Consider the following 13,685-nt stretch of genomic DNA (forward strand, 5'->3'; position numbering starts at 1 on the left):
ATTTTTTTATTTTTGTGAACTTTATCCAAAGAAAAAAAAGACAAAAAATCAGAAAAGTAAATAAATAAATAAATAATAAAAATTACTAAAATTATAAAAAATAAATAAAAAATAATTAAAGATATATTTGTCTCTTTATAAAAATATTTTGTTCTTATTTTAAATATTATAAAAAAATTTGATCCTTCCTAATAATTTTAATATTAATTTTTTTTAATAATTAAATCTTCTTAACACTCCTTTACAATAATTTTCCCTTTGACACTATTAATGCATTCAAATTGGCTTATAAATATATCATAACAATAATTCATTCTGTTTCATCAAATTGTGATGTCCAGATACGTTATGTCTAAATGTATCTACAAAGAGTATAAAAGTGATCAGTTATTGTGATAAAGGATTCAAATAAATGAATGAATCATCATCATCGTCATCACGAGCCATGGGGACAGTTGACGTTGACCAAGCATTCATCCAAGAACCAGAACACAGGCCAAGTCTCTCCATCATTGAAGGACAAGGGATTCCAGTCATAGACCTCTCCCCTGTAACATCAAACAACCCTTCTCTTTCTTCCATTGACGCGCTGGTGAAGGAGATCGGAAGCGCGTGCAAGGAATGGGGATTCTTCCAAGTAACAAACCATGGTGTGCCTCTCTCTCTGAGGCGGAACCTTCTGGAAGCTTCCAAGAGCTTCTTTGCTCAGAGCTTCCAAGATAAGAAGAAAGTTAGCAGAGATGAAACGTCTGCCAGCGGTTACTATGACACTGAGCACACAAAGAACGTTAGGGATTGGAAGGAAGTGTTTGATTTTCTAGCCAAAGAACCTACTCTTTTTCCCCTCACTTCTGATGAACACGATGATCGAATCCTTCATTGGACTAATAAAAATCCTCAACACCCTCCACACTTCAGGTATATATCATTATTCATTCATTCTCCTCGTATAAATTAGTGATTTACTTTTCTTTTTAATTTCTCTTGTTCGTTGTATAATGCATGCATATCCATAGACGGAAAAATTGTCACTAAATTAATGGATTAATGTTACAAAAATTTTAGTGCGTCAACGACTTTTAGTTACAGTTGACCAACACTAAACTCTGCACATATGGCCATATGCACATGAAAGAGTTTAGACCACACAAAAGATTCATAAACCCTAAACCCTTACTATTAAACTACACTCGGAAGAATATTTTTTATGGATAAAAATGTTAGAAATTATTTTTAATATAGAGATGAAAATAGTATTTTAGTTGAATATTGATATTTAAAGTATATTACAGTATTGTGGATGTATAAAAAAGATGTTCAACACACATTTTGCGTGCTATCAAGATGTTGCCATGTGTTTAACATACACCATGTGTATTGTCAGAATGATGACACGTGTTTAACATGTACTTTGCGTGTTGCCAAAATAATGACACGTGTCTAAAACATACCCTGCGTGTTGTAACACGCACTCTAGACAACACGCACTCTACTTATTGACTTTCTACTTGCAAAATCTATCCACTTATAATTACACTAAATAATTCCATTTTTAACAAAATCATCAATATTTTTTTCATATAAAAAATATTAGCCTAAAAATGTCATACTATTAATAAGTTTTTAAGAATTAAGGTATATTTTAATATTTATAAATTTTGATATATATTTTTGTTTATCTCAAATTTGTTCACATATACTTTTGTCTATTTATTTTGTATAAATTAATATAATTTTGTATTAATATTGCATAAAATTTGTATATACAAATTATAATTATGTTATGTATACACAAAAAATCAGTTATCAAATATATAATAACTAATTTTGGTGTGTAAATAATATTTTGGTACAGAATATACCTACATAAATTATTATATTTCGCATCATATTTACAAGTCTTAGCCACTTATGGTTTAAAAAAAAACTCTAACTATAAAACTAAATTGAGATTTTTTATGTTATTTCAAAATGATATTTAGAGATATACTAAAGGAGTATATCAAGGAGATGGAAAAGCTAAGCTACAAATTGTTGGAGCTGATTGCTCTGAGCTTGGGACTTGAATCTAAGAGGTTCGAAGAATTCTTCGGAGACCAAACAAGCTTTGTTCGATTGAACTATTACCCTCCATGCCCTTACCCTCACCTAGCTCTTGGGGTGGGTCCACACAAGGACTCTGGTGCCTTAACCATTCTTGACCAAGACGATGTTGGAGGTCTTCAAGTCAAACGCAAGACGCACGACCAAGAATGGATCAACGTTGAACCAATCCCACATGCTTATATCATCAATCTCGCTGATATGATTCAGGTGCCAATCTCACCATACTCTATACATATATAGATTCCATATTTGATATGCTGATTCAAGATGACAGAGGGAGCATTTTGTTTTGTTTTCTATAGACTCTAATGTTGAAAATTTGTTTGTGGTTTAGGTTTGATTTGGTAAAAATTTTTTGAAGAGGTGCTTGCAAGTACTTAATTTTGTATTTGGTAAATTAAAAAATTCATGTACTTATTATTCTTGCAGTTTTTAAAAGATAAGAGTGTTTTTTAAAGCACTTAAGAGAAAACTTTCAAAAGTTGGTTTGTATTTATTAAAATAAAAGGTTTAATATAACTTTATATTAATTAATGAATAAATGGTCAAATTAGTTCCTAAAAGATTATTTATTCTCTAACTTAGCTCCTAAAAGATTTTTTTAATCAAATTTGTCCTTCAAAGATTTTAAACTAGTCATGTTAGTTCTTCTGTGTTAAAATTTGCTAATGTAACACGTTAAGAAACATCCAAACACACACCTAGAAGTCTTAATTGACTATTAACATAATAAGTTTATGAAATTAGATCAAATCAAAACCTAATTGAAGAGAAAATTTAAAACATTAAAATTTTTCAATTTAGGGTTAATTTGATATAATTTTATAAACTTATTATGTTAATAGTCAATTAACACTCCTAAGTGTGTGTTGGGATGTCATTTAATGTGACATATTAGTAAATTTTGACATTATTAATAAAAAAAGTAATGAAATGACTAATATGACTAGTTTAACATCTTTAAATGATGAACTTGATTAAAAAAAACTTTTAGGGGACTAATTTGGAGAACGAGTGATCTTTTAGTGACTAATTTGACTATTTACCCATTAATTAATATTTAAATTTAATTTTTATATTAATATTTATTATAATATTTTTAAATTTTAAAAGATATTTTATCAAATACATTTGTTGTTACTTATGCTTATTAAAAGCCACTTTTAAGTTACCAAACATAAATGCTAGAACTTTTAAAAAGTTAACTTTTAAAAACTAGTTTTTATAAATTACTTTTGAAAAGTAAAAGTTTTACCAAACCAAATTTTAGTCTGGTTAACATTAATACATAGAGCATATATCTAAATTAGTCCCTAATAAATTTCAGATCTATTTTGTAATAAATTTTTATTATTTTAAAATCTCTGATAATTATATTTGTCGGACAGATTAATCCATTTATTACTTTCAATAAAATTTTTAATATGCTCATTGGATAAATAAGTTCATAATCAATTTTATTATAAGACAATTAGATTTCTAAAAATAGACAAATTTTACAAAAGGATCAATCCATCTCAAAGACATTTAAAATAATAAAAATTTATTAAGAATTAAAATGTCTTATTAAAAAATTTTTGTAGACTAATTTAAGTGTTTATTCTAATATTTTGTGTCACAACACCGTTATTTCTTAGTATGTATATTGACTATTGTGTTCTTTTGTTCGGGATATGTAGGTTTGGAGCAATGGTGCATATGAGAGTGTGGAACACAGAGTAATAGTTAACTCGGAGAAGGAAAGGTTTTCCATTCCATACTTCTTGTTCCCTGCACATGACATTGAAGTGAAGCCATTGAAGGAGCTGATACATGAACACAACCCTCCAAAATATCGGCCTTACAAGTCAGGGAAGTTTCTTCTCAAAAGATTTGAAGGCAATTTCCAGAAACATAGAGAGGAGAACCTTCAAATTCATCACTTTAAGATAGCCTAAAGTTATTATTCACAACAGAGACTATGATTTCTATTACTACAAATCTACAATGGCTATGCTGTTGATTGGCTAATAAGTGATAAGTGGTAAAATCTTACTAGATTAATTTTCTGTGTTAAGTTAATAAATGCGTTAATAAAAGGTAAGACACGATAATTTGTTCAAGATTTATTGTCAGAACAAGTATTACAAAAAAAAATGCTGAATACTATCAGATATATTAACAGAATAACGAAAAAAATTTTTCAGTAATATATTTAGTGGTAAATTTTCTATTAGAATTAATCTGTCAGTATAATTTTCGTCGATAATTAACTACTGCCAGATTTTTTAATTTGTGGATAATTACCATCGGATTCTGCGACGGATTCATTTTTACTCCGTTAGTAATTACTGATGACAAAGTTTCGTTGGTAATTTTGGTACTCCACTATTTTCTTTCCCGCCTAGTTACTGTCGGTGTTGCTTCCGGTAAATCCGACGGTAAATCTATTTTTTTCGACACAATAGGTGGTCAAGTTCTTTTATTATTTAATTTTTTTGCACAATTAGTAGTCAAATTCTAAATAATAGAAATCAAATATAGTAAATCCGATATCAAGGGTACAAAATACAACTAAAAATAAAAAATAAGAGATACAAACAGTCTAGAACAAAACTCTAATCACTAAAAATTCTGGTAGTCGTTGTCGTTGTCATCCTCCTGGTCCTGCTGAGGCGACGGACTAAGTGTAACACCCTAATTAGCCTAAACCTTACCTCGCGTCATAAAGCAAAGGTTAATCAAAGGTTACGACAATTCTAAAGCTCATACATATACTATATAGAAAGAATTAATATAATCTAGAAGCCCGATGAATGATATAGCTCAAAAATAGGAGTTGAAAAGCGCAAAACGTACTAACGAAGCTACTAACTTCAAACACAAGATATAGATATAATATAACAAAAGATGAGGATATGATATCATAAGAATCTAGCCATGACTCGCGGAGTTTAAGCCGGCTAGCCATATACAGACGTACAGAAATCAGACAGTTTAAAAACAGCTTATACATGTTTTTCTCTCTCAATACAAGCCTCTAGGCAAAAGCAAAATACAAAAGTGAGAGACATATACAAAATAAATCAAAAGACTCCAAAAGTATCATGATCCTCCGCTTCTGTCACCATCCAAAGCAACTCATCGAGGTGGGTTGGGACCTGCATCTGAAAAACAACAACAGAAATATGGTATGAGAACCGAAGATTCTCAGTATGGTAATAGTGCCCAGTGATGTAGGATATAAGACCCCGGGACGCCAAAGGCAATCCTAGACTTCATATCCATCACAAGATTCAATCTCAAGGCATAACTAAAATAGTAAAGCATATATAAAACCCTAACATATTAAAAGGGTAATCTAACTTAGAGGATTTTCTAGTCTAACAGATTTTCGCTGTCCCATAGCCTTCACCAACCTATCCTCCATGCGATCCCATCGCCACCGCCTTCCGAACCTCCTCAATCCCAGTAGACAACACAGATAATATACAATGTATAAGAGCCAGAGTTTTCACGAATAAAATAATTTAAATACCCAAATTAAGTTCTGGAAAGTTAGAATGAGAATTTGGGGATTTAAATATGATTTTTGGACTCAGTAGGTCTTTCTGAGTCAGAAAACATGTTTTCTGCAAAAAACCATGAAAAACCGCAAACCGACAGTTGAACCGGTCGAACTGGTTTAAATCTGTCCGGTACTGTGCGAGAAAAAGTGAAAACAGTGGAAAACCTTAGAAAAATATTAGAAATGAAAAACCGGGCCTTAGTGTTAAAGGTTTAGCCCAAAATTGGGCCGAATGGGTTAAAATGCCAATGAGTTGGATCGGGCCCAAGTTGGACCCAAGGCCAAACATATATAAGCTCATTTAATGAGCTTTGAGCTCATTTTCCAGCCCTAAGAGAGAGAGGGCTGCGGTTTTGAGAGAAGAGAAGGGAAGGGGTGGTGTTATTATTCACTTCCACCTTCTGGGAGCCATATCTTGAGCTACGGAACTCCGATTGACGAGCCTTTTGCGGCCACGTGAAGCTCTCGATGAGATCTTCCTTTCTATCTAAAGAAATCTGGTAAGGGCTCGCATCTCACTCCCCAGCTTCGTGCCCTAAGCTTCTGCGAGATTTTGGGTTTGGTTTCTTAGCAAGTTTTGTGGTTTTGCTTGTTTAGGTGATCTCTAGTAGCGGGTAATTGTTGGATTTTACCCCTAATCTCGTTGGATAAGGTAAGGTTCTACTAAATCCTTGTGTTTAGTTGTTTTGTGTATCTTAAGTTTTGATTTTGGTGATATATGTGTTGTTAGTTTGAGCTTTGGTGTTTGTTGGAGTTGGTTGAGGCTTTGGATCAAGTTTGGTAGTTTCATTTTGGTGTTTGGAGCGTTTGAGAATCGACCAAGGTATGGTTTCGGTTTCCTTTATGTAATATGTAATGTTTATAGACAGTTAGGCTAGTTGGTCCTAAGATAGGATTGAATGTTGTTGGTGTATGAATAATTATATGTGAATTGATATTAATTGTTGTTAGTATTAGATTATTGTGGTTGATAATGAGTGTGAGATTTATTGCTATTGATGAGTATTTATGGTGATTAGTCATATTGGTGAATAATGAGGATTATGAGGATTTAAGGTAATAAGTTAATGTAAAATGTTTGTGGTGGTTTGGAATAAAGGGCATTGATGATTATGATGTGTGATGATGTATGTTGATGATTTTTTATTGTTGGAGAATAATAATTTTGATGGTGTGGGATAGTGTAAATGGGAGATTATGGATGGTTGAGGTTGAGGAATGAGTGGTAGGAGCTTTGATGTTGTTTTGGTATTTTTGGGTTATGATTAGTTTGGTTTTAAATTGTGCGTTTTAGTGAAATTGAGGTTTTGAGGTTTTTGGGTAAAAGTGGATTTTTGGTGAACTTTGACGGATCATAACTTGAGCCTCAAAGCTTGAAATTACATGAAACTTATTTTAAATTAAATATGGCTTTGAGAGCTTTAAATTGATATAAGGTTTGTAGAATTTAGATTTTTGTAGAGGAAGTTATGATCATTCAAAGATTGGTGTCAAAATCTGAAATTCTGCAGAGTTACAGGATTTTGTGATTTCTGGTATGTGCGCACGCACAGCCTTGTGCGCACGCACAACCCTGCAAGATTTTAGACCTGTGTGGACGCACAGGCAGGGATGGGCGTGCTGTTTGCAGCGCTAGCACAGCTTGTGCGCGCACACACCAATGAGGGATTGCAACCTGTGCGTACGCACAGCCCTGTGCGCACGCACAAGTTGGGAAAGGTCGTTTGTTGGGGGTGCTCGCACACCTTGTGCGAGTGAACAGACCTTACAAGATTTGGTACCTGTGCGTACGCACACTTTTAAAATCTTCCTGGGCGTGCGCAGGCACACCCCTGTGCATACGCACATGCCTTGTTTCTCAAACTTAAACTTTGTTTTCAACTATTTCACCTTCCCAACAAGCTTGTAAGCCTCTGTGACACCATTTTTAGACTTTTGGGCTCAATTTTGGATGTTGGAACATGGGAAAGGTCCTAGGATGTTTAATTTGGGTTTTACTTTGAAAAGTTAGCAAACGGAGGTTTAGGTTTCTAGTGTAGTGAGGATGAGTTGGTTGAGAGAGAAGGAAGAGTGGTGAATATGGTGATTGCTGATAACGAAATTGATAGACTGATGAACTAAGGAGACCGGAATGAAACTTATGACTTGATGATGGTTGTGATGAGTATGAGTGAAAGTGTGTTTAGAGGGGTGGCTTCTAAGATTGAATATGTAATTACGATATGCATTGTTCTCCGTCGTAGGGGCTGTGGCAGTCTCCCGCCTACGTTCGGATGTGAGAGTTGAAGCTAGGCTTCTTACTAATATTTCTCGCAACCAGAGAAAGGTGGTAGGGCACTCTCCCTCAGAATGTTTCCCTCTGAAAGGAGAAGGTGGTAGGGCACTTATCCCTCGGAATTATTCCTCCTAAAAATGCGACTTCTCTCTGATTGCAAGGTGGTAGGGCACTGATAATGAGATTTTGCTCGATGGTTTAGAATTTCTCTAGTAAAAATAAGAACTTCGTTGTAAGCATAGCTCCAAACCAACAAACAATTCTCACATCAAAAATTTTGGTTGTCACATGTACAAACCCCAAATAAGAATTAACCGGAGTATTTGGACTCCGGGTCGTCTCACAAGGAATTGCAAAGAAGTGAATGATTATTGGCTATGAAGGAACAAAGGGGGTATGATTGATAAAGGGGCAAGGAAGTAAATGGACAAGAATTTAGATGACAGGAAGAGTAAATCAAGCAAGTAACTAAAGAAAGCTAGTAATAAAGGGAGACATTCATGGCAAAGATTGAGAATATAGGCTTTCTATCCTAGTCATACATTGATTAATTCATCTTATTTAGTCAACTCCAACAAACCGAAGAAGGTATCTTGTCATCTTCACATAAGGAGAATGTCAAACAACACTAATTAATCATGTCACCAATATAAACAAGAATTTATCTCATTACGTCATCCCCAATGATGGAAGAAGGTAACATATTATCTTCACACTCGGAGAAAGTCTAACAAGACTAGCTAATCTCAATCCAAAGGCCCTAATCAACTCACTAAGTGAATTAGCAAGAGATTAGAGTTAATGGAAACAATATTAGCTAACAACTCTAGATCACCAATATGAGTTTGGGTTTTCATGACTCAAGATTACCTAATTACTCTTTCCAAGCCAAGAATGCTCAAAACCTACTCTAAAGCCCAACCAAGCATTTTGTCAAACACTTGGTGGGTATAAATGGAAATCATGGTAAAAATGCAAGGAATAGTAAATCTACTAACTACCAATTGCAAGAAGAGTAAAATTCACAACTCAATTCATCAATAAAAGAACATCAAACATCAATTTGCATTAAATGTAAACAAAATCCAACATGAGTTCATCATCACAAAAGAGACATAAATGAGAAATTAACGTCACAAATAAGAGAATCAAGATGTAGAAATAAGAAATTATAAAAGAAACAAGATGAGATCAAGTAATTAAACATGGATCTAAGACAATCTAACCTAATCCTAACCTAATTCTAGAAAGAAGAGGGAGCTTCTCTCTCTAGAAATCTAACTAAAGGCTCATGTTGGCTAAACTAATTGCTCCCCCTTTGCTTGGACTTCAATTCTGCATGAAATACACTCAGAAACAAGTTGGATTTGGGCATGGGCAGCTCAGAAATCGCCCCAGCGTTTTGCCTTTAAGTGGGCCACGTGAGAGTATCGGCGCGTACGCGCCATGTGCGCGTGCGCGTCTATTGGCAAATTTTTCATCCGCGTGCGCGTCTATATGCAAAACCACTTCTGCGCGTGCGCGCCTTGTACGCGTGCGCGTCCATTGGTGCATTCCTAATCTTTGTTTCTTCATGCATTCTCCCCTTTGTATGCTTTTCTACTCATTTCTTCCATCCAATACTTGCCTTATGAACCTGAAATCACTCAACAAACACATCAAGGCATCGAATGGAATTAAAGTGAATCAAAATCACCAATTTAGGGCCTAAAAAGCATGTTTTTACACTCAAGCATAATTCAAGGGAGAATTACAAAACCATGCTATTTCATTGAATAAATGTGAGAAAAGGTGGTAAAATCCCCTAAAATAAGCACAAGATAAACCACGAAATCGGGGTTTATCAAATCTCCTCACACTTAAACTAAGCATGTCCTCATGCTAAAATCAAGAAAGAAGCAATGGGTATTAACCTTTATTCAATGCAACTAACTAAATGCTATCTATCTATATGCAATCTATTTACATGATGCAATGGCTTAGTAAAAATAAATCAATCTCCAAGAGTACACATGCAAGCATAAGGGCTAAGGTATTAGCAATCACCACAATTGGATTGAATCATTGAAAGAGTTCACAAACTTGGAAGAAAAGATTATCATGGGTGGAAACATGTAATTAAGTGATCGAACCCTCGCCGGATGTGTATCCGCTCTAGACACTCAAGTGTATGGGGTTGATTCACTCAATTCCTCCCCTAATCATGCTTTCCAAGATTTGTTTTTCATCTAACAATCAATAATTATTTCATGCATGCATACAAATATCATGAGGACTTTTCCATAGGTTGTAATGGGGCTAGGGTCAAGGTAGGATGCGTATGGTCAAGTGAGTTTGAAATTCGAATCTTTGATTAAATTAAACTTCCCATCTAACCTATGACAACCTAAACAATTCTAAACAAACCTAGCTATCCATCCTTCACTTTTTTCTCACACTCATGCATTTCCTTTTAGATTATCACACATATGCATTGAATTTATGAAACTTTAAACCTTGGGACATTTTGTTCCCTTTTTGTTGCAAATTTTTTTTAAGATAAAATATATACAAGGACATCAATGCATATGGTTTACACATGATTAATACATGAGTATGTACCTAATTCCTAAAATTTTCAACAAAAATACAAAAATACCTTTTTTATTCCCTCTCAATATTTCCAACTCTCCCAAAATCAAATAATGAACACTCTCACTAGCCTAAGCTAATCAAAGATCCAAATTAAGGACATTTATTATTTTTCACTTAGGCTTGTAATGTGCTACAATTAAGAACAAATGGGTTAAGCATAGGCTCAAAATTGGTTAACAATGGAAGATAAATGATAGGCTATTTGGGTAAGTGAGCTAATTGAACAATGGCCTCAATCATATAAATGCATGTATACACAAAATAATGGACATAAAGAATCAAACAAATCAAAGATTACACTCATAGAAAGAGAATAATGCACACAAGAATGAAAATAAGTGGTTCTATATGATGTAACCACACAATTAGGCTCAAAACTCTCATGCTTGTGTTCTTAGCTCAAAACATGATCCACAAAGTGTATAATTCAAGTAAGTTCTAAAAATTTTTTAACCAATTGGGGTGGTGCCCTAAAAATGAATTTCTTGAAAATTTTCATCATATTGACTAAGTTTAATATATACATATGCAAAATAAGAAAATGCAACTAAGAATCCTAAAATGAAATGCAAGAGTGTTGGGATTAGAAACTTGTTACCCAAAAACGTCGAATGGTCGGACGACCTCCCCACACTTAAAAGTTTGCACCGTCCTCGGTGCACTCAAAGATGAGCAAGGGGTTGCGGTGACTTTCCGAGTTGCCACCTTCAGCTGGTAGGTCAATCGGTTGCTGCGTGTTCTTCCTCCCACTTCTATTTTCGCTTGTGATGATTCATCCTGAACATAGAAAATAGGAGATAATAAGACAAGTAAATGCACAAGCAAGGAAGCATGGATTGTTGGAATGAGGTAAATCACTAGAATTGAGTGAGTGAATGAGTGTGACATTAATGAAAAATAAGTGTGTGGGTCCTAACTTGCATGCAGTTTAGAACTCACACCCTAGTATTTAGAAACCATGTCACAATTATACAAAAGAAGATGCACATTTCACTCATTCTAGTGTGCTTGAAATACTTCAAAAGACTTGTAGGTTAAGTCAACCAAACAAGTAGTAAAGAGGCATGAAAGCATTCAAGCGAAAATCAAGCAATTGTGAAATTGGATAATGCATGGACATTGATTGATGTGGAAGTAAACTTGATGAACAAAATGGTATAGAGAGCTCACACATCAAACAATGACACATATTGAAGTTATTGCAACACCTAAGTGACATAGAGGTGAAACACATGGATGCTATGGAACTTAGGAAAAAGGATATAGAAGTCAAAAATCATTTCACATAGCAAGCATGGTCCACAAAGCTTGAAAAGCTCAAAAATACGTCACTAGGTAAGCTTTGCATCCAATTTCACAATTCCACAATCTCAATACATGAAATAGGTGATGATCAATTAGAACAAGAATCCTAAAAAAATGCATTGATAATATACAATTGCCTAACAATGGATGATGAATGCATGGTGGCCAAAACATGCAATTCAAAGAGGTAAGATGCATGAAGGCAATGTAACAAGTACTTGGTATTCAAAAGTGTTAAACATGAAAAATTCCAAACAAGTAACCAAATACAACCTCAACAAAGAAATCCAACAACGACAATTAACTATAATGATGTTAAGATAACATCTTATTAGTAACAAGCAGCAGTAAATGGTAAACAAGATTAGTAATCCAACACTTATAATAGAAAACAAAAGTTAAATGAAAATCAAACTAACTAAAAGAAATGGTATTACATGATATTTGGTAGTGTTGGATGATGTTTAAAGGGTGGAAAGAAAAGAAGAGAAGAGAGAAGAAGGAAAGAAATGGAAAGAAGAGAAGAAAGGAAGATGGGTGAAACAAGGCAATCCACGTGTGCGCGTCATGTGCGTGCAAGCGTGGATTGATGAAATGGAAGCGACGCGTACGCGTGCATGGTAAAGCAGAGAGTCGACGCGTACGCGCGAGGTATGTGTGCGCGTACCCTGGGGCACAAAGTTGGCACACTTCAGGCACAACTCTCGGGAAAATGGCTGGGAAGTGGGAAAATTCAATCCACGCGTATGCGTGCAGGACGCGTGCGCGTGGATGGTGCTCTATTTTTCAAATTTTTTTCTATGTTTTTGCACCAAACCAAGCATTCTAAACCTCCAAACAGCTACCAAAACATCATAAAACCTTATTTAACCTACTAGACTCCCAGATAAAGTCAACTAGGCAATCAAAACATGAAATTAAACCTAAATTACCAATATTTACAAAGAGGAAAAGAGAAATATGTTACCATGGTGGGGTGTCTCCCACCTAGCACTTTTGTTTGTTGTCCTTAAGTTGGACTTATGGGGAGCTCTTCATAAAGGTGGCTTGTGCTTGAATCCATCCTTGAACATCCACCAATGCTTGGACTTCCATTGTGCTTCATCATTCAAGGTTAATAACTCCAAGCTTTGATGGAGTTCTTCACAAACCATAGGCTCCCAAAGTTGATCTTCCTTGTGTGATCCGGGATCCCACACTTTGTTTTCACACCCGTCCTTGAGTTGATCATGGTGATTTTCTCCGGGTGGCAAGAGAGATGAATTCTCATGGAAGCACCAAACTATCCTCCTAGACCCATCCAATTGAGCACTAGTCCAACCTTTTCTCCTTGAAGCTTCAACCATAATGAGCCTAGACTTACAATGCCAACCACTAAACATCCTCCTCTTTTGCTTAATTCCACAAAGCGCTCTAAGTTGGCCATCCGTCTCAAGCAAACCATATTCAAGTGGGATAATAAAGTTAAGAGTTAGGAGTTTTACCCACTCAAATGAAGGAATAGATGACAACCTAGGTGGAGGAGTTCCCAACGGCCTTGACAAAGCATATTCCACTCCCATCCATCCTCTTCTAGAGGCTTCCACCACTTGGCAAGGTTCTTCAAGCTTTACCTCTTGCCAAACTTCCTCAAGTTCAAGTTCTTCTTCACCAATGTCCTCTAGATCTTCCCCATCACTCAAATCATAAATAGGAGGTTGAGTAAAATCTACCTCATCATCAATTCCAAGTATAGTGGAGAAGGATTCCTCAAACTCAAAAGAATCATATGTTGATGCGGAATCATCATAAATAGGAGGGCCTATTGATTGGAACACT

General features: G+C 34.9%; 1 protein-coding gene across 1 annotated transcript; it reads left to right on the forward strand.

The window, feature by feature from the left end:
• The first annotated feature begins 318 nt into the window (after positions 1-318).
• On the forward strand, positions 319-4,208 carry LOC107621912 (fe(II)/2-oxoglutarate-dependent dioxygenase 4-like). The gene is made up of 3 exons (XM_016323881.3): positions 319-918; positions 1,983-2,313; positions 3,786-4,208. The coding sequence occupies exons 1-3, from the start codon at positions 413-415 to the stop codon at positions 4,041-4,043; spliced, it is 1,095 nt and encodes a 364-aa protein (XP_016179367.1). The 5' UTR covers positions 319-412; the 3' UTR covers positions 4,044-4,208.
• Positions 4,209-13,685: the final 9,477 nt, after the last annotated feature.

The sequence above is a fragment of the Arachis ipaensis genome, chromosome B10, assembly GCF_059453495.1.
Source record: "Arachis ipaensis isolate K30076 ecotype BB chromosome B10, ASM5945349v1, whole genome shotgun sequence".
Lineage (NCBI taxonomy): Eukaryota > Viridiplantae > Streptophyta > Magnoliopsida > Fabales > Fabaceae > Arachis > Arachis ipaensis.

Excerpts from the sequence above, each read along its gene's own strand:
- LOC107621912 (XM_016323881.3), top strand. The coding sequence starts at position 413 with ATGAATGAATCATCATCATCGTCATCACGAGCCATGGGGACAGTTGAC. Across the intron at positions 919-1,982 it reads CAACACCCTCCACACTTCAG|AGATATACTAAAGGAGTATA; the intron begins GTATATATCATT and ends AATGATATTTAG. Across the intron at positions 2,314-3,785 it reads ATCTCGCTGATATGATTCAG|GTTTGGAGCAATGGTGCATA; the intron begins GTGCCAATCTCA and ends CGGGATATGTAG.